Source organism: Gobius niger (genome assembly GCF_951799975.1).
Source record: "Gobius niger genome assembly, chromosome: 12".
Lineage (NCBI taxonomy): Eukaryota > Metazoa > Chordata > Actinopteri > Gobiiformes > Gobiidae > Gobius > Gobius niger.
Genome location: NC_136863.1, coordinates 19,340,517 through 19,361,938, shown reverse-complemented (window position 1 = coordinate 19,361,938; position 21,422 = coordinate 19,340,517). Strand labels below are relative to the sequence as shown.

Sequence of the window (21,422 nt, the reverse complement as noted above, 5' to 3'; positions counted from 1 at the left end):
TTGATGCATGATCATTTGCTTCACGGTGCACATCATACAAGAAATCCCTTAATTTGCTTACCTTCACCCTGTTGTTAATTCCCTTGTAGTTACTTTGTTAGTCTTAATTGACTTGAACTAATTGGACCTCCTCTTTAATCGGGTGCAGCTATAAAAGTAGTTTGCCTTTTGTCTATCTCATACCTTTGCTTTTTGAATGGTGCCTTTTCACGTGAGCATGTCTTAAACGCTGGGTATTACACCTTTAATGCGCTCTGCTCGGATTGAACTGTGCGCTGTCAACACACGGTCTGGTACATTAGGAATGCCGAGAGTGTCCCTTTAAGGGCGGGCTGATGCCTGGAGAGGACGGCGGTAGTCCAACGCCAAAGCTCCTCAGACAACGGGACAAAACAGTCGAGACAGCTATCAGCTTTAGGGGCAAAACTAATTCCGTTTTAAGCATTGATCGCGGCTTTGGTAAAGAGGCGAGGAAAGGTTTTCTGACGAGGGCAAAAGGAGGAGCGACGGAGCGGAGGAGCAGACGAGGCGGAGGCGGGAGGAACCATCCACCGGCCTCTCCACACACCGCAGAGCCGGAGGAGAGCTCTGCAACTACCGCATGTCTACCCACTCTCTGCACTGTTGAGCATGGCGTGGGGGACGGCAAACTGACGCCAGGAGCACCGTAAGGAGGTTGAGAACAAATTGTGTATCTGTCAAGGGGAAAATCAGCGCTTGTGAGTCAGGAGCCGCGGGAAGGAGCTGCAAAATGTCTGTCCCCGTGAGTATTCCCACCCTGAGGCTAAACAAATAGTGTTCCTGCTCAAGGGCCGTCTTTACGCGTATTGTGCATGTGAACGCTTTACGTTTACAGTGGGTACAGTGTGGATAAGCCCGCGCTTAGACAGTAGATCCTCCGTCTGGCTGTTACACACCCAGCCCAGACCCAGACGCACTTTACTGTGGATGCCAACTTTCACAACTCCCCTTGCTTCCACAAGCAAAGGGACTTGGGAGAGGATTTGGTGCAGATAAGCAGCAACAGTGGGCAGCGCGTCATGGGTGTTGCCAGCGAGCCTAAACGCAGCTCTTTGTCGTAATTAGTCTAAGGCTTACAGTGGGCTAACTAACTGCCACATGCCTGCGCGCATTTTAGGAGAGTGTCCACATATTGAGTGAGGTGCCATGCTATTCTGGTCGGGCCTGGCCTGTCAGCGCACGGAGACAGCTGTTTGCGCCTGTACTTAATGCCTCAGGTGGTGGAGTGCACAGGGCTGGATGGTCTTGGTCTTGATGGAGCTTGTTGTGTTGCTCTCCAGTGCATTCCTGAGGATGTGTTTCACCACAGAGGCCTGTGCAGTGTGTCTACTTGTTTTTTCCTCTCTGGATTTCTATTGCATTGTAAGAGATTGGCTACTGTTTGTTAAAGCTGCTATTTTTTAGATAGGCCTATTTGCATCTTAATACAATTTGTGTGTATTTATGATTGTTGTTTAAAGAAAATAATATATCGTCTATTATGAATATGCCCCTTTGAGAGTTGATGTAGATAAATCATGAATTAACATACAGTTTTACAAAATTGATGAACCGGTTCATTTATACCAAGGTAGGCATTAGAAATTCTGTTCTATTCAATAAATGATCTAGTTTTCTTATTTACAGTAGTGTCATAAACACTGATTTGTCAGTATTACACAACACCATTGTCGGACATTCTATTTCTTTCTAAATGGTGAGTGTGCACAGTCCTTGAAGATGATCTTGAGATAAAAGCTGAACCTTGTGTTTCTCCAGTCACTGTGGAGGTGGTGGTGGGACAGGGCTGAGCCACAGTTTGACCTCTGCCCCGGTCGTGATGGATCTTGTTGGAGCTGATTGAATGTGTGCTGGGAGCAGCAGGATGCAGTGAAAGGTGCACTAGGAGAAGGGGTGAAGGTGGTAAAAGGCGAAGGCTGTGTTTACTTTGGTGTGTTGAGAGTATGAGGCAATCTTGTGGTTGAGTTAAAAGCTTCAACGCTCATGCAAAATGCTGATTTTGATTAGTTTCTAGACAGACACACAGGCGATCAAGGGTGGCCAAGTCATCCAACCTTGATCTTCATTATCACTTCTCTTTTCTGTGTTTTGCCTTTTGTCTCTTATAAACCTCCTCCAATGTCAGTCATGGTCAAAACACCTGTCCATTATTTTACCAGTATTTTGTCTCGAGCGTGTCATGGTGGAGTGAATGAGCTGGTAAAAAGCTTTGTGACAGCAGTAATGCATTTGTCTTGGCCTGCAGAGAAACATTTTGCGGGTCTTTTGAACTGGCTTCACAGAGCCAAGAAGCGAGAAGTAATGCCACTTAAGAAGTCCGAAAGCTCACCTATTCCATCTCTCCCGCTCACTTGTATCTCATCATTCAGGCTGGGGCTTTTATCCTACACATATAGCATCTAATCCCCCTGTCTCCGAGCCTCTCGCACATACACGGTGCAAAGTGCTCCGAAAAGCCTTTGTGGGGAGTAAATTGCTTGGCCTCTCAGTTCACAGCCAATTGACAGGATGGCAGCTGGACAGATTAAATGCGCAGCTTCCATATTGTGTGTGATGTGTTATTGCGCGTGATACAGCCACCCAAGCCGTCGTCACCTCTAAGTCCGTCTGAGATGACCGAGCGTGAAAAGTGTGGACAATACCCTTCAAATATGTCAGGAAACGCGATCCGGCAGATATGGTGCCTTGAGGAAAGGGAAGGACAGTAATGGAAAAGTGTTGATAGGTTTTTGACACGTTTACTATATTGATTAATTAGTGCTCTTGTTATAAGTCATTGGGAATAAAGGTGTCATATATCAGGCGGTTGTAGATTCTAGGTTCAAGAACTGCATCAGCATCCATTCAATATGTGAAATCAGTTCAATGTACCAGCAGTAATTACACATTGATTGTAAAATATCTTCTGCTAGGTAAGCACTGAAGCCAAGGCAAATGTTGTGAGCAATAACCTGAAAATAGTGGATAAAGAAAGACAATATGACCATAATTTGAGTGAAGAGTCAATGAAAAATATCATCCACACTAGTAACCGCCTACACACCTTTTGTTGCAGCAGAACGCCAGCTTCCACCCCTCGTAGTGTGCCAAAAATAAGTTGTACCAATACAATACACTACTATGCATGCAATAAAAGTGAAGGGTTTATTTGCGCTTTTTGTGTTTGAGTGTTTTGAAAAGCCAGTCTGGGACACACACTGCAGTCGGAGAGGGAGCGGAGCGGCGCAGACCTGATGATGAGGATACATGCGGAGTTTGTGCTGAGGAAGCTTTTACCCCGGGCTTTCTGCTGACGGCTCCAGTAATACTCCGCACATCAGCCTCAGATGGTGGAGTCATTAGGGTCTGTGTGCACCGAGCTAGTCCTATCGTGAGCCAGAGCACAATATGGGGGAGTCTGCATCTGTCTGTCTGCCTGCGTGCTGCCTGGAGGAGAATGATATCTGCCACTGAATGGTTTTACTAGTCAAGAATGTAAATAGCACATTGAAATTCAAGATGGTAGGAGCAAACACTGTAATTGCATCTGCCGAAGAGGTCTTTTTTTTTTAGGGAAAGAGGAAATTATTAGTTGATTGTCTTGGCTCTATACTGAGTGGTCAAGATATTTCTCTAATTGTGAGTAGGTTAGATCCAAATTTGCGGAGAGTAAGGCATTTAATTCTCAACTGTCTGTGGAGTATTTGTTTTCTGGTTAAAAAAGGACAGATAAAAATACAATAACTCAAAGATGTCACACACCGAAGAAATACCAATGGAAGCAAATAGTACGTTGTTTCACCAAGACTATATTGCAGCCAGGGGCCAGAGGTGTCCGGTTTGGGGACCTCAGGATCCCATCTCTGCTGTTTGCAGATGATGTTGTTCTGTTGGCTTCAGCGTGCTCTGAGAGCTGTTTGCAGCCAAGTGTGAAGCGGCCGGGATGAGGATCAGCTCCTCCAAATCTCAGGCCATGGTTCTTCACTGGAATAAGGTGGCTTCTCCTCTCCAGGTCGGTGTAGAGTCCTTGTCTCAGATGGAGGAGTTCAAGTATTGGGGGGGCTGTTCACGAGTGAGGGACGGATAGGTGCGGTGTCAGCAGTGATGCTGTCGCTGTATCGTCCTCTCGATTTTCCGGTCGATCTACGTTCCTACACTCACCTATGGTCATGAGATCTGGGAAATGACAAAAGGACAAAAGTGGTTAGCGCTTGTGCTTCACAGCTGGGTTCGATCCCCTGTGTGGAGTTTGCTTGTGCTCCCCAAGTCTGCATAGGATTCCTTCGTGTACCTTGGTTTCCGTGTCCGCAGCGCCGGCTCAATGCCCCAGTGGCATTGAGGATGGGTCAAATGCAGAGAACAAATTTCCGGGGATTAATAAAGTGGAGCTCAGGTAGAGTCCGCTGCTTTTTGAGAGGGGGCTCGGGCATCTGTTCGGATGCCTCCTGATCATCTCCCTTGGGAGGTGTACTGGGCATGTCCCATTGAGAGGAGGCCCTCGGGAGGACCCAGAACACATTGGGGGGACTATGTTAGCGCCCTTGACAAATACGAAGGTCAAAGACAGTTCTTTGGAGACTATTTACATCTGTCCAGGCCATAACAGATGAAAAATAGCCTTTTGGCTAATTCCGGTGCATTTACAGAAATGTTAATTAATGTCTGTTCAACTAAATAAATAAATGTCTCTAAGCTAGCCTGGTGTCACCTTGGGTTGAATGGCTGAAGTAAATGTGCGTGGATAGGGAAGTCTGGGCATCTCAGCTCAGACTGCTGCCTCCGCGACCCGGCCCCAGAAAAAGCAGAAGGAAAAGGGATGGATGGATATGTTTTTTCAGAGAGGCTAAATGACTTGTCCAGGGACAAAGAAGTTTGGACATTACTTTTACAAGAAGTGCCAGTGCTATGCTTGTTTTACTCCTAACTACAGTAGATGCTTTTAGTCTTCAGTTAAGTAGCCGCTGCAGTAACTTACTGACTAACGTCTACAAATGACTTAATGTTATGTGTCCCTCCAGAGTCTCGGGAGAGCTTTAAAAAACCATGTTGCGTTCGCATAATTTCACTGCCAATGTAAATCAGTGTGGTACTACTCACATCATAACGACACCATTACCATATATTACCGCATCCATATTCATAATAACACGGCTGTGAAAATAAAGCACTTCCATGCAGTTGCCACTAAAGCCTAAGCAGCCTTTCACCATAATTCGACCATAATAATCCCTTTGCTTTCCCTGAATCACCAGCTTTAACTCAATCTGAATAGGCCACGAGGGTGTGTGCTTGTTGTGCTATTTTCGGTCATGTTTGTGCCACTTTTGACATGTTATGGCACCACCGAGGGCTTCCAGAGGGCACCAGGTGTTTTGAGAATATCCCAGCAGGTCAGACAGAGGTAGGCAGTGAGTGAGTGGCCACATTGGTTTGCTTGCTTTAGTCACTGGCAGATGAGCTACTACTCCAAATGTACTTGTCAAGCTCTTGGGAAGTGTCCAAGGGCCTGCTGGGGATTCAATGAGCACTGATGGCAGCACACAGGAGACTAGTATTCCCTTTGGCGACACAGAGAGGCAGCGGGAGCTGGGCCAAAGCGCAGTCTCTTTGCATCAGCCCAACACGTGTATGAGCTCAGAGCAAGAGAATAAGAGTGAAATGGGTTAGAAATATTGGAGATCGCATTACACTCGTGTATCCCACCACGCCTCCCCATCCTTCACTCATGTAACCTCATTTAAGTGATGTGAGTTAGTATCTGCGGGTGTTTTCAGAGGAAGCTAAGAGCAGGGCTATGGAAGATTCATACTTCATAAATGATTCAGTCCCATGTTAAACCCAGAAAGTAGGCTGTAGATTGTTGGTTAATTTAAGTTAGTTATGCCTCAGAAGACACACATTTAACGATGTATTTGAACCAGGAGAATTGGAGAAACATCTGAGCAAAGTCTTAGGCCTAGTTTTGCTTAATGTGCTTTACAGAATTTGGAAAACATCATTATCAGGGTGAGGGCTCCATTATTGGTTGCTTTAATCGTGCTTGTATCTTATGTGTGGAAGGTTGGTGGTTCTGGTTCAATTATAGTTATTGTGCAGTATAAAGAGCAATATAGAGAGCAATATAGAGAGGGAAAACATCCATTTTATATTTCTAAATAGTTATTTTTTAAACATTTTTGCTTTTATACACTTTTTTATGTATTTGTGTCTTTTATATTTCTCCTCCTGGCACATAAACATCCATAGGGTTTTATAAAGTTATGTGTCATCTCTCTCACCTCTCTGAAGCAACTTTGAATGTCCAAATGTACAATGTGCATTAGATGGTTGAGGGTCTGTGTATTGCATGGAATTGCTATTAACGGTAATTACTTTACGGTAATTACTTCTTATCAATGAACTGTTAAAAAAAAGTCACCAAAATCTGACCACTTTTGGCAACATACAAAAACCACAAGGCAAATGAACCGACCCTAACATAATTACCTCTTTTTGCCCTTTCCTTTGGGGTTTACATAGGATCTCTGACCCTGTAACATCTCTAGCGATCAAGTCACTCATGTAACATGAGCTATGGCCCAGAGCCATCAGGCCGAATATACATATACATACATGACGTTATACACATACAACACGCAAGACTGCAAAACTGTAACTCGAGAGCCAGCAAGGTATTTTTGTGCAAAATCCAGCAACTCTGGACGTGGTTATCCTGCAGAGTCAGCCTGTTTTTCTGCTATAATCTGCTGTTCAAGGGTTATTTATTTTTTAATTCAGATCTTCAAAATGTGCTACTTTTATTTGGTTCATCAGAAAATATTCACCCAAGCAGTAAATGTTACAAAGGCAGATATGCGTCTGGCTGCACGTCAGCTGTATACTATATTGAGACTGAGGCTTCCTGCTGAGGTGTGTGATGTGGTGATAGCCAGGCCCTTGTGATGGGGTCTGAGACTTGACCTGTCTGTTTTGCTCTGAGCTCTGTTACATAGAAGCGTGCTATAATAAGACCCAATGCTCATTAGCCTACTCCACTTGTGATGGCCTATTAAAGGACAGCAGCCTCTAGAGGACTGGCATCGCTGTCCTACGCCTTTGTTTCTAACACTGATGATTGATGGACCGTGTTTGTGCTGAGCTGGGCACACGTCTGCGACACCAGACTCATCCAAATGAAAATTTACAGGGAATGTATAGAGTGCTTTCAAAGCAATAACTCAACGGTAATTAAGAGCAGTAAATTACAGTTTTATCAAATACAACAAATTCATTGTAAGAAAGACAGACCTTTAATCCACAGATACTTCCGAGTTCACATTTTTGATATTTTGGTATTGAGTAAAGCGGGTCTCTCTCTAGAGTGAAAGTGAGTCTCTGGATCTGTCCAGGACTTGCAGGTGCTCAGTGCTTGGGTTTATCTAAGATGGCTGTGTGTGAGGGTGTTATCAGCAGATCTAGATCAGTCCAGACACATTTGCTGGTCCTTCAGGCTCAGTTGCCATAGCAACCCCCTTTATAAGTGAATGTGGATGAGGGATGGGGGCCAGATTGCAGTTGATACTCTCTGATTGGAAGGTAACCTTTACTTTGCCACCATTCAGTGATAGCAATGGATTATTGTCACACATATAAATGTGTATTAATGTAAATTATGAATGTCTGTAGCTTAGGGTCTTATATCTGGTCTATTTCTTCAGGTTTTCTGTAGAATGTTTCACTGCCTGCAGGGGGTGCCACAGGTGGAGGTAGGTCCCAGTGCATGGGTTGAAGAGACTGCCTGCCTGAAGTTGCCATTTGTGCTTCTTTCCACCATATGGTCCTGTTTTGTTTAGGTCATGGTTCACCAACCCTTAGCTGCAAATGCAACCAAAAGATGTCTTCCAGAAAGAGACGACCGAAAAGTACGTAACGCCCTGTATGGCACCGCATGGCGGCTTTAGAGGCCAATACGACTGTAGTGACTTTCAATGAGTGCAGTGAGTGTTCTTGTCTTGTGCTAACAGGCATGGTTTGGAGGTGGCATCATGTAACAGACTTGTAAGTATGGCTTTTTACACTCATACAGAGGATTTCTTGTCTGACCATTGACAAGCAGCAACAAAAAGCAACTTAAGATACCCATAGCAAATTCTTCTTTCACTGAACACAAGGAGAGCTCACAAACTTCACTGATATGGTCAATACAGTGGAAGAAGAATGTTTCATCTTCTCCTTTTCCAGTCTGTTCCTAAAAAAACACATTTTGATCTACTGTATCTAATGAATATTGGAGCGAGAAGACGAGTGTGTTGCTCATGGGCCCAGAGCAGCTTATTGGATGTTACGACAAATAAACACAGTTGACATGTGGGAGCACACATATCCTGCAGCAGAGTGTGTGTGAGCTGTCGCGTCACGTCACTGTCAAAGAGCTGATTGTCGAACCCTGAAGAACAAAGCACTGCCTTTGGCATGACTCACTCTGCCATGTTCAGTGTGCAGGCACCCGAGATCTGCTTTGGTGCAATCTGCTTTGGATGTACTGTACCATTGTAGGTTTTCAGATGAAATATTAAAATCTTTAATTCATTTATTAAATTCAGTGCTGACAATGGATATAACAATAATAAGCTATCCTGTCTGTGGTTGTATGACCATCTCTGGATAAAAATGGATTGGTTTCAAGTAGAATAATTTACAAAACTGTGATACAACAAAAGACCCAGTTAACTGATAGCAATCTCCCAAATGAATATTTCTTATCTACAAAACAGTTTTTTAACACATGAAAGAAGACTCGTGGTTTATAATGGTCTTCCTATTTTGATAAAGTAATGTTCATATTTCGACAAACAGAGGGCTGCAGCACAAAGAGCCTTTCAGTGGACAGGCAGAGCTTCATTGAAGAGGGGTCTCATATAATCGAGCGGTCACATCATTCTCATGCATGACCTTTGACCCCAGGACGATCTGACATCATACATAACCCCTCTGCTCTGACACGTCCCTTCTGTGTTGTACAAAACCATTGAAAGGAAAGCCTCGCTATAGCTTGGAGGCCTCAGACATCCATTCATTTGCTTTGGTATTTGAAAACGTACATTTCAGGCGGTTCTGGAAAGAATTTCAAATAAATAGCGTGACCTAAAATCACTTTTAACGAAGGAAACCTTATCATTTCAATGGCAAAATAATGTGTTAATTATCCTAGAACACACACATTACTCTAATAAAGGAAAAGCCACATTGCCATATATGAAAATATTACTTCTCATTCCTGTATTTACTGATGTTAAATAAGTGCTGTGTCTTGGAGGTTGTTGCTGCAACCTGGCATTTATGCAGAAGCCATGTTGAACTAAATGCCAAGTGTAGACACAAACAAAGCATTCACAAAGCCAGTTCCTCCGCGTCGACTGTTTAGCATATTCACAAACTCGATGACCTACATATTGGGCGAAATTGTCGTGATGGGCAGAGCGAGTGGACAATATGAATTGGCTTTGAACGGGTCAAAAACGCACAATGTCCCCCCTGTTCTGCGACTTACAAGGGCCCCAAAGCATTTGGCCCGACTGTGACGCAACTGATCCAAATCTGACAGGATGTATGGCATTTATGATGAGCCTGAAAGAGTCCCACGACAACTTGATTCAGGATGAAATGTTTACATGTTATACACAATGACACAGCACTTCAGAGTTATTCTTGCTCAGCATCTGTTCACGCACGATCAAACACGGCACCTGACGAGCGCTGACTTTGATTGACAGATGCCCGAGGATATTTGCTTTACTGCCAGTTGGGTTATTGAATGATTTGGTCCTTTCTCTGCATCTCCAGCTGTTTTTATAGGTAGCTTGCTGATCTTTTTTGTATGGCTGCTCAAGTATGCGGGATTTCTTTTTTCTTGTTATCAATACTGCGAGATGTGAGGTTTACAGGTTATTTTCTAAATACAGATACATTTTAACAATATTTTTAAGTATAATATGGGAGAAGACCTATATGAACTCCTAGACTAGAGAATACAAGAATCACACACATTACAGAACATGCTTGTAGAGGTCTTCATAGTTGTTAGTCCATGGAGACAAGATATTTTATTCTTTGTTAAAAACAAACAATTGCAGTTTTGGAAATTTGTTAATTGGAACCATTAAAATTGCAAAATGGATTTGTATGTGATTCATTTGTTGCCCAACCTCCTTAGTGTTGGATTTAGGGTTGTAGACAGGTTTTCTAATGTTTAATTAAGTGTGACTTTCTTTGCCCCTTCTCTGCAAACAGCTACAATGTTTGTCTTATGAAGTCATTCTCTGAGATTTTTGTTCATTCTTGTTCATTGTTGGGGGAAATAGACATTAATTAGCTGCGTTGTGGAGCAAGCAACACGGATCCTCACAGACTCTGGATTACTGTTCTCAAACCCCTAATGGGCAATTATAGCATGCATTAAATGTACATTCAGCTAATTAGAGACTTTTGTTTGGGGGGCTTTTAAAGTGCGGTAAATGGTGTTTCCCCACCATGAGCACGCCTTGGGGTGCGAGCAGTTAGCATCGGATACATGGGATTAATTTCAAGTTAGGAAGGATTTAAGAAGGGAACCATCTATAAAATACAATTGTTAAGACGAGTAATATTAAAGGGATATTTGTTTTGTTTTTTAATAGGGCCTCATTTCCTGGTTATCCAGTGTTGTTGATTTCTGGAGATATTTTTATTTTTTAATTCATGCAGTCCTTATATTTGAAGAGTTCAGTGGTGCTAGGCTAGTGCTAGGCTAGCGCATGTCTATGGTAACTTGTAGCCTGCATTAAAAACAGTCTACCGATTGACTGACAGACTCCCGATATAAATGTCTGCGTTGACTGAATCATTTTTGAAATATAACCATTTTGCATTTAAAAAAACTTATATTTGAGCAGCATCAGCTTCCTGGTTGTAAGCTACGCAGCGGCGGAGTGATCTGCAAGGTTACCGGATCTACAGTAGTTTGTTTACCTGCGGCCGGCATTACTACACAAGGAATTCACAAAGGGGCTTTCTACAAATCAGAAATGGCAAAGTTTGGAGGACTACCTGATGATTTTGAAGAGGTTTTTAATGCAGGCTACTAGTTACCATAGACATGCGCTAGCCTAGCACTAGCCTAGCACTGCTAAACTCTTCATATATAAGGACTGCATGGATTTAAAATTTTAAAAAAAAATCTCTGGATAACTAGGAAATGAAGCCCTATGGGAAAAATCCGAAAGTATCCCTTTAAAAGATAATGATTAGACTTTTGAAAAAGGAACATGTTTCTATCGCACTGGGGTTAAAGGTTTTGGATGTGGATACTAACATTTCAAGAAACAATTCTCTGCTATTGTGAGCTAGAGCTAATAACAACTCCAGCTACAATAGCGCAGAAAAACAAGTGACTCAATATCACTATGCCAGTGGGGACGTCTCTGATCTTGACTCTTTAACAATGTCTTTCATATTAGTTGTTGTAGGAGTAAAATGATTTGAGCGAAATAATTACTTGAGTAAAAAAAAACAAAAGTCTTGGAGAATAGGCTCCTTGAGATTTTTTTGGGCTAGTTCTATCTTTCTCTGTGTGTGAGAGCAGCACGTATCAACCAGGGGGCAGGGGAGGACAGAGTATCCCAGTGGAAAGGAGGAGGAGGAGGAGGAGAGCATGGGGCATTTGCATGAGAAACTCCTGCTTTAGGCCAATGACCACAGAACACTGGGGGAATGTCAGGACCAGAGCAGGAAGTGACGTGTCGGGTTACAGTCTCCTCCCCTCTCACCCTCTCTCTCTCTCTCTCTCTCCTTGGATCACAGCGGAGACCAAGGGGGGAGCAGTGCAAAAGTAAATGGGCCAAGCAACAGTCTCATACTTAGAGAGTTAGATCACAGAGTAGCGGCAGAATGTGTCCCTCCAACCCCGGTCAATGCAAGTGAAGGAAGTGAGGACCGAGGAGACAAAGGAGAGGAACTTTTAAGGATTTAATTTGGAGTTGTTGTTTTTTGTTTTGTTTTGTTTTTTCATCTCGGATATAGCCTGGGAAATAGTCTGGCCAGGGCTTGAGCTATAAGGCCCTGCCCAGTGCTGACTTCCACGGGACAAAATGAACTATCTGGTGAGAGAAATCATTGCCTTCTTCTATTTTTCCATGCTTTGCTGCCGGTCTGTCCCTGCTTGGGATGGGTTGACAATGGGCTGAATGTTTTTGGAGAGACAGAGAGAGGGGGCTTTGCCAGCGAAGTTGACCACCAGGAAAGTTGAACATTTCTGTGTGGATTCCTGCCTTTTGTTGCTCTCAGTAGGGAGTGTGTTTGGGTAAAGAGCTGATTCCTTACTTTGAGTTTGTTTTAATGAGGAAATTAGTAGGGGGGTTACTGGCTCCAGGCAGTTGGAATACACATACCTACAAATAGGAAGTTGCATAGAGGGACTTTTATTGGAAACATTGACTTGAGGTTCATCTGGTGATATGTGGTGGTATTATCTATCCGAATGGGCGCTCATGAACTGATAATAATTGGTATACGGTCATTCTTATGTAATTGTAAAGCTTGTATTTGAGTTGCAGTCTTGCTAGTCTGTGGTAGACATCAGTGTTTTGTGTCAACACATCGAAATGGCATTTTCTTGTGTGAAATAAGTCATACAAGACCGTAAGCATTTGTCTAGTACAAACTCGAAACTGCCCATTACATTGTGTCTTTGATCATTTCTACATTTGCATTTTGGAAAACGCATTTATTCACACATTGAGGTGACTCTGTTTCGCGCAGCTCACCGTCGTCATTCATTCTGGACACTGGGCCAAAATGATCCTCTCTCTAAGCTTTTTTTCTAACTGTGACATTTCATTCTTGCTTCTGAATTATTTGTAGAACTCTTTTTTTTTGTCTTCTTTTAGGAGCAGCAACAACACCTCAATCTTACCTCTTTCGTGTGCACTGATTGAAATGGTTAATATGGAATCATACATGCTGGATTCACTTCTCTATTTATTGGGTTTTGGACTAGCAACGTTGTATTACATTAGTTTGAGATCTTCTTTAGCTTTATTTCTATCTAATCCTCATTTATTAAAACAGATTCAGCCATAATGATTTGTGTGGCATAGTAGTTCTTGGACAGACAAGTGTTCTCAAATCCGCTTCCATGATATTCCTACTGTGACTATGACTAGAATATTATTTTTGAAAGTCCAATAGAAAAAGCCTTGGCCAAACGTATGCCCAGACAATGTTAAGGAATGCGTACGACCCACTTGAGGATTTTAAACTCTTATACTCATTAGACACAGGCTATTTAGAACATTCCTGTGCGAACCGATCACTACACACAGCGCAGAGGAGGGGGTACGGGACTGAAAAAGGCAAACGGGGGAGAGAGAGAGAGAGAGAGAGAGCTGTGCTGTTGTTTCTGCTGACTCAGAGGAAAGAGGGGAGAAATGAAGGTTTTATGAGTGGGACGTCCTGAGGTGGAGGAGACGGTCTGTGGCAGGTATTGGGTCTCTAAAGGGTGGACACGAGCTATAGGAGCCAAACAGTGTGTAATGCTTCATTCACGGTGTAGAACAGCGTGACGCGAGTCTGTGCGTTGAGGGGAGTGAGGCTGTTTTATGACATTATGGAACCAGAAATGACCATATTTGGAAGGGGGCAGAATTTTGGGGAGCACAAATTCCCCACTAGCTACGTTGTTTTTAGCTACCAATCCAAATGGACAGGATATGCCAGAACGGCTGCTCAATGAAATGATGTGATTTTACATAACATAATCAAAACATAACTTAATCAATTTAAATGTCACAATGTTGTACGGAGCCCTTAAAGTTCCCTAAAGGGTGGGGGAAAAAAGTTGTATGTTTCTTGGGCTGAACAACTACTTCATTATTTGTTTCATTTTATTGTTTTATTTTTTGAGCATGCAACATTTTGTTTCTTCCTTTGAGGAACTTTAGGGGCTCCATAATTTTACCTATATTGTTGCCTCATTTCATTTCAAACCCACTGGAGAAATCTATTGCCGGGTTTGTTTCCAGCCTTCTGCCAAGACGGAGGGTGCTTCATACATCAATCGCACGATCGGTTTCTGTGTTTGTCTATGAGTCATCGCAGTATGGTGCGAAAGGGGTGTCATCTCATGTAAGGCATGTTTGGAGCAGCCCTGTAATCTCAGCTCATTGCCCTCTGTGTGAGTGGAGCAAACAAAGCCTATAAGCTCGGCGTGCACATACATACTCATCTTAGTGTTTGTGTCACATGATCGAAATTATAGACAAGACACAAATGAAAGAAAACTCAAAGTGAAAGAGCTGTGTGTCTTTGTCCTGTTAATGAACTACTTTTATGGCGTTACTAACAGTCAAGTATTTGATTTGTTTCAGTCTGCATACATAAAGGGAAGGTGACTTCATAAGCTGTTAAAAGAAACAATATTTCTTCTCCTTTCAGTAGTAGCTATTCTCTCTTTGTAATGCCCCTTTTCAGTGCCTTAAAATAACGTCAGCGAACTTCTGCTCTGTCTTGTTAACTCTGGAATCGCGTCAGTTTCTATTTTAAACCACTCCTTGGTCCTCCTCAGGTATATAGCTCGTGTTTATGAGCTCCTTGTGGACAAAAGTGAGTCATTCCCAGGCAGCGCTGTGTGTCAACAGGTTAGGCAACGCAGACCACACCCCCTCCGTGAATCCAGGGCCCAAGGCTACACAGTCTGCTCGGCTGTCTCTGCCATTGTACTTCATATCCCCAGGGCAGGCTTTTTGTGCCCGGCAGAAAATAACCAAGATGGATGTTATAAACTGTAAAGACCACAGTGATTATTCGTTGGGTTTAAAAAGTCGATTTAAGTCAAAGTGAAACAGGGCGACACTGTCATATTGAGTCATACTAAATATTAATTTGTTATGGTCACACAAGATAGGAGGGGCTTTCCCAGCTGTTTAGGGTGTAATGGGGTACATTCTGTCACCATATACAATAATCACAGGGCTGACCAACAACAGTCATTTTCCACAATAATATGTGATGATTACAATATTTGTGAACTGCCTTGAATATTATGATATTTAACCATTTACCACCATTCAACACAGTACGTTGCATTAAATTAACCTTAATCAATTTAGACCTACTAAACTGATCTAGAAGGATCTTTTTCCTCACATTGTTGCCGCGTTGTTTTCTTCATTTGTTCATCACTTTTTTGTCCCTTTTCCATCACATGTGTGTAGCTTTTTTGTGCTTTTCTGTTGCTCTTTTGTCACTTTTTTGTTGTTGTTTTTTGTGACTTTTCCCATCCTCGTTTTCAGCCCTGTTTTTTTTTTTTACCCAAGTCTAAAAGCTTTTCCAAGAAGCTTTTAGATTTGGGCAAAGCCAAAACTGGAGAAAATGCGCTCTGCTCAGGTAGGAGTTAAGAGGTTAGACGAAAATAAAAAAATTATTTGTTTTTTTCATCAGATTGTGTCAATGTATTGCAATATGGATAATGTGTCAGACAATATTGCATTGGCCGTATTGTACTGTGCTATTATTTAGTCAGGTTATGGTCACCCCAGACTGGAGGGGCTTTCCCAGCTGCTGCGTAAGGGTGTGTAATGCCATATAATCACAGGGCTGACCAACAACAGTAATCACTCACATTATTTGCGAGAAACGTGACTCTCTGAAATAATTAGCTGAAATCATTTTGTGTAATGTAATCGTTTTGTTTGTTTCATTGTTTTCTCAAATGTACGCGTTAGAGATGCTTTGAAATCCCTTTGGCTTCCCCTTTTGTGACAGAATTGTTACGTTTTGGGGCAGTGTCCCGAGAACGTCCCGTGTCTGTGTTGTTATTGCTTGGACGTTCTGTTGCCGCGGGACTGGTGTCTTACGGTCCCAATTTACAGGGTGGGGATCCCGGGCTGAGTAATGTGAAGTGCACTCACTCACTACTGTTGCGCTAGAACAGAGTAACGTGCCAAGACAGGACCGAGGAGGGGGAGGAGGAGGAGGTGGTGGTGGTGGAGGGGGGTGGGACAGACGCACTGGGGGAGGAGGGACGGGGAGAAATCAGCCAAAGACATAAGAATAAAAAATAAAAAAGAGATGGAAGGAAAAGCTTTTGGTTTGCTGCTCACGGCTGTCTGTGGCCAGCGCGGAGAGCACTCTGTGACACCGTTGGAATGTGAGCCGAAGCCGAGCGAGTGGAGAAGCTATGGAATGTCATATGTAGGGTCTGTGTGTTTCGGGAAGGGGGGGGTGCAGGTCTAGGCCTGTCCCACCAGAGCCAGGTTCAATGGAATGTCTTTCCCTCCATGTTTTGTGCCTGTATCCCTGCCAGACCAAGAGTGGGACCAAAAATGAGCTCCGGTCGCTCTTGTAGCGGGATCTGTTGAAAGGAACGCTCTGATGTGATTAGAAAGTGTTATGTTGGGGAGTCGAGACCAGTTTATTCAGAGTGAAACATTGTTGTTGGCTAATGTGTGTATTCTCACTCCGAGCATGAGCTTCCACACAATAGTTATTTTGTCAATTTCCCTCACAAAGTATCTACTCACATTTTCCGTTGTCCTCATCTTTCACATAACATATTCTATAGAAGTCGCTTATTGTAAGAGTTATTCAAGTTGGATGAATAGCACTACAGCTTCAGCAGCTATAGTAACTTCTTGCTACTTTTGGTGAAAGTGGGCCAGACTCTCCGCTCCTCTCTTCGCTCCAGAGCTCAGTGGGATGTGAGAGATGTGAGTGGTGACCTCATATGGCCTAATGTATCCCCACAGGGGGCCTCATGGGGCCGGCTACTGCCTGAGTCACTGCTGCTTACACTGGACAGAGAGGAGACAATCGATGACAGGGGCACGCATGGCCCCTGCGCAAGGAAGACAGGCAAATTTGTGGAGCACGAATATGTGCACACGGACCTCACTGATCACTTTGTCACAGGCTGAATTGACTGACTATTACCGGAAATAGGGAGAGGAATGCACCTTTTACATCACATAGAGCCAGAGTTGCAAAACGTGTTTCATCAATAGACACATTGGCAGATAGCGGAGAGCCATAGACTATAATCAATATTTAACATAGGTTTGACCATGCCACCAAACTGTAGGGCTGGGTACCGTTAAACGATGCTAGTGTGGTATTGTCGAAAAGGTTTAGGTTCAACTGGTAAAAAATACAATCCAGAAGCAGGAAGCGAAAAAAAATCAAGTTTTGATGCTGTTGGTCATCGAAAATTTAGGGAAAAATTGGGAGAAAATAGTTGAGAGAGGGTGAAAAAAAAAAGGGGGAGATTTAAAAAAAAAGTGAAAAACTGGGGGGAAATATGTTCAAAATTGGGAAAAACATTAAAACATTTGGGGAAAAAACATGAAAAAAGTGTGGGGGAAGGATTGGCGAACAATTTGGTAAATTTTGAGAAAATTTGGGGAAAAACTTGTTACGTTTTTTTTCTGTCAAAGGAAGTTTCACCTCAAATGAATGATACAAATGTAAAAGGAATGAAATGGAAGGAAAATGAATAAATTATGAATCAGTTTATTGGTTCAATATGATTTGTCATAGTATAGGTATCGGAAAGAGTATCGTTGCTGTATCGGTATCGAAAAGCATGTATCGCTGAAGTACTGGTAGCTGGGACGCAAGTCTGACACCTTTAATATCGTGCAAAAGCAAGAGGCATTGGTCACCGTTTTCTCCTCCTCTTCCTCAAACTGGCTGACTTTTTCTAGTTCTTTCCTTCAATAGCCAGGCAGACAGAGAGGGATACTGGTTGGAAAAAGTACCACAAATATGCTGGAACATTTGTGTAGTGGCTGTAGTGAGCGCGGTTGCTGTGGGGGCCGGTGGAGGGGCTGCACCTTGAGAACCGGCGCTCACGTATAGAGGGAGGGGAGGGAGGGGGGCTGTTTGTCCCAGGGGTCACGCAGGAGGCACAGGACAAAGAGCATTAAAGAGCGCGCACGCATTTACAAAGCGCGCTCCACCAGCTGTTCTCATTACTTCCATCTCAATGGACCACTCTCAGCAGTGGACGTCCTTTTCGTTGGGGACAATTTCCTATAAGCTATCCTGGCAATTAACTTTATCCCTAAAACCAATCATATAAAAGCTATTTCATGCCATGACTAAGAGTTGTTGTTTTGGATACTCAGCCCAAGTTGTACTATTACTGCTACTATTAATGCTGCTACTATTGCATTGCTATTATGTCTACCTTATCCAATCTGAAGATTTTTGACCAAATAGTGACCTGATGAATGAGTGGTTTCGGTAGTTTCTAGCATTTATAAGAGCAAATTACCCTCCAAACATAAGTCTGGTTGAAATGGCAAAAACCTAATAATCCCACCACTTCAGCCGTGACATTAATAGATATATGACCCTTGAAATAGCCGTCTCCTCCGCTCCTCTGTCTGCGCCCCCTGCTGTGGCCTGTTGTAACGGGGTTGATCGGACACAGGTTGGCCTCCTCTCTAGCCCTCTCCATAGTAACTGTACTGAGCCAAGAGTCCAGACTTCTGCTGCCGAGGAACGCCATCTGTCTCTTCACTTCATTGCTCCAGTCGCTTGGTCTGGACTTCTGTAAAAGTTGTCTGGCTTGGGACAATCGCGGGTCTGCTGTGCACCCAATGGCTGTACCAGCGCTAAAATCTATTGCAGCAGTCCATCATGCTGGAATAATGAGTGCTTGTGGGCCGCAGACAAAATGCAGAGTGACTGTCGTTAGTGTACAGATTGTGGCTATTGTTTAATGGGCCTGTGTCATTTTGAAAACAAAAAAGCACGCAAGAACTTTTGAACCAGGAGTTAGTATATGTATGTCTTGTTGTTAAAATGTTGGATGCCTGAAGTTATGATAAAATGTTCAAATAAACATGTTGGCTTTTCCTTTCATACCATCTCAAAATCGAAGTCTTCACTATGTAACTATTGACAACGTAATATTGTTTAAACTGCAAAATGAACGACTGAAGCCCCTTCGCAATCCCTTATGAGGAATTTAGCGAATACCCAAAAAAGTGGTTGAGCAAGAGAAGACATGTTCCGAACACGGCAGCTCTGTGATCACAGACCACTGTCCACGTGTGGTACGGAAGCCTCTTAATAAAAGACTTGGACTCATGGACCACTACAACTCACTGAAGACACATAACCATTAATTACTTATGCATCAAAGAGAAACATGTCTGTCTTGACCATAACCTAGAGGTCGACTGATATATTGGCCGGACAAGATGTCAGGCCGATGTACTACAGTATAAGCTATCGGCCGATATAATGCCGATGTAATACGGATATCTCCAGAACTAAAAGTAATAGAGACTTCCTGATTTTGAATCAGAAGGAGCTCAGTCAGATCCTTAAAAAGAGCCCATAACCTCCTAGGCTTCATGGTGCTGAGAGTATGTACACCTCGGAAGCTCAGACCGTATTTTATATATTTTGTGTTGCAGGCTTTTGCCTATACATTTGGAACCATAAGAGAACATGAATATCCTATGTCCTAATAAAATAGCACCTCCTATCACGGATCAACATTTTACAGATTAGAAGCATCACACAGGATGATAGATAGATTTTTTAAATTGGCAAAAATATTGGCCAGAAATATGTGCCTGAAAAACAAGACTAGTATTGCAATTGTTTTATCTGGCTCCTCATGACACTATAATGTTTGTAGTGTTTGCATTATAGTATAGTAAGGCAAAACATGACAGGTCTCTGTTCTTTGTAATGAATTAGTTCTTGAAGTAAAGACCCTCCTTTACCTGTGGGCATAAGGTCACTCTCTGCCTCAAATTCCTTTCATACCAGCGCTTTCTAAAATGCCCTCCAAACATGAAGTCTCTTTGATGGAAATTAGATTAGTGCAATACAACAGAGGATTGATATTTTTTACCCTCAAATTTCCATTCAAAGTCACACACATTTATAGGCCTCAGATGTGGGGCAGAGTGACTCCTTAAATGTAGTTTTGTCGTACCAAGTGCACTGGAGTGATGGGAACGAAGTGAATGTCAGTGCAGGTCACTGACTCACTGTCCAATGACAACGCTGTGTGATTCAGCCCCAACACACTTCCTGCTGCTCTGGAATGTGCACATAAGAAGAGCTCAGAGCTACAACAAATATATGACCAGGGTCAATGGGCAGCATGGGAAGTACCACTGACCCCAGACAATAGAAATACAATTAAAGATGTGAAACATATTTTTCAAGTGAGTAGACAGTGATTCATAAAATGAGAATGAATAATGAAATATTGCAAGCAAAACATCAATCTTAATCAGTTTAATGGTTTTGTAAGTGAAATGAATGAAGCTGCTGTTCTGAAACACTTCACATCTAATAACCTGATATTATCTTAGACACGTTTGAAGACATTTGTTTCATTTTCTCTATGGGGTTCATATTAAGTTATAATAATTCACTTGTTTCTTTCCTTTCATTGACATTTTTAACTTGAAGTGATTCACCTCTCGCTGCGTGTATTGTACGGCAGTTGTGTTTGGACAGCTTAACTTTTCAGATGGTTTAATGATTGCCTTGATCTTGACTGGGCTGTACTGGTCTGAACGTGCTGCATGATCGGGTGAGTCAGTCCGGCCAAAGTCTTCAGTGTTGCCTACTCAGAGCAAATTGAATGACCAGACCTTATACGCAGCTCGCTGTGAAAGGCTTGGCTTAGAGTCCGGCTTTTGGCTTGGACCAGTATTCATGAAACAGAAGGAAACTCATTCATAATTGTGGCTGAGTTCAAGTTGTAGAGTCTCAATGCAGCATATTAGGTCACAAGCGTCAGTGGACTATTTTTACACTTCTTATTAAGTCTGGAAAATAGTCAGGAATGGTGCAGGTGTTATACAATGAATTGCTTGAAATTATTTGAAGATGGCAGTGTATCAAAATAACAAAGAGGGACACACGCTTAACTAGGGACGCACCCATCGCATATCAGAGCCAATACGGGAAAAAATACGATATCGGGTATCGGCTACAAATATCCGATACTGAACCGATACCAGTTTTGGCTCTCAACGCCTTAAAAACACTTTTAACACCGAAATCTATGGACATATCTATATGGACATGCTGTATACCATTTTGAAGCTATGAATGGAGAATTCAATCGCTGAGTTAGTTTTAACTTCCAAAAAAGCTAGTGGGAGCTAACGCTAATGCTAACAAAAACTAATCAAGGCTGGGTCAAAAACTATGATAGAAATGCCTAAAGTAGCCTAATAAAATAAAACCGGGCACTGTTTGTACCTAACTTTAAGAAATAACTGATCTAACATATTTGTAATGATCAGATCGCTTAATGTGAGTTGTTTATATTAATGTAATCTAAACTGGTCATATATCCAATTTAGTGTAGAAATGCCCAGTGATCTTTGTTAAATTTTTATCCAAGAGTTCATCAATAGATGTAGGCA

The 21,422-nt window shown here is 42.6% G+C and overlaps 1 protein-coding gene across 2 annotated transcripts in view; it reads left to right on the top strand.

Annotated features, from left to right (window-relative positions):
• The first annotated feature begins 280 nt into the window (after positions 1 to 280).
• Positions 281 to 21,422, top strand: part of bcar1 (BCAR1 scaffold protein, Cas family member) — a 38,046-nt gene continuing 16,904 nt past the window's right edge. Inside the window, exon 1 of one of the 2 annotated variants that reach the window (XM_079567370.1) lies at positions 281 to 763. In XM_079567370.1, the coding sequence (XP_079423496.1) occupies positions 752 to 763 (12 nt within the window). In that variant the 5' untranslated portion in view covers positions 281 to 751. Of the gene's footprint in view, positions 764 to 11,743; positions 12,117 to 21,422 lie in introns of those variants that run through there. The other variant, XM_079567371.1, reaches the window with a different exon arrangement.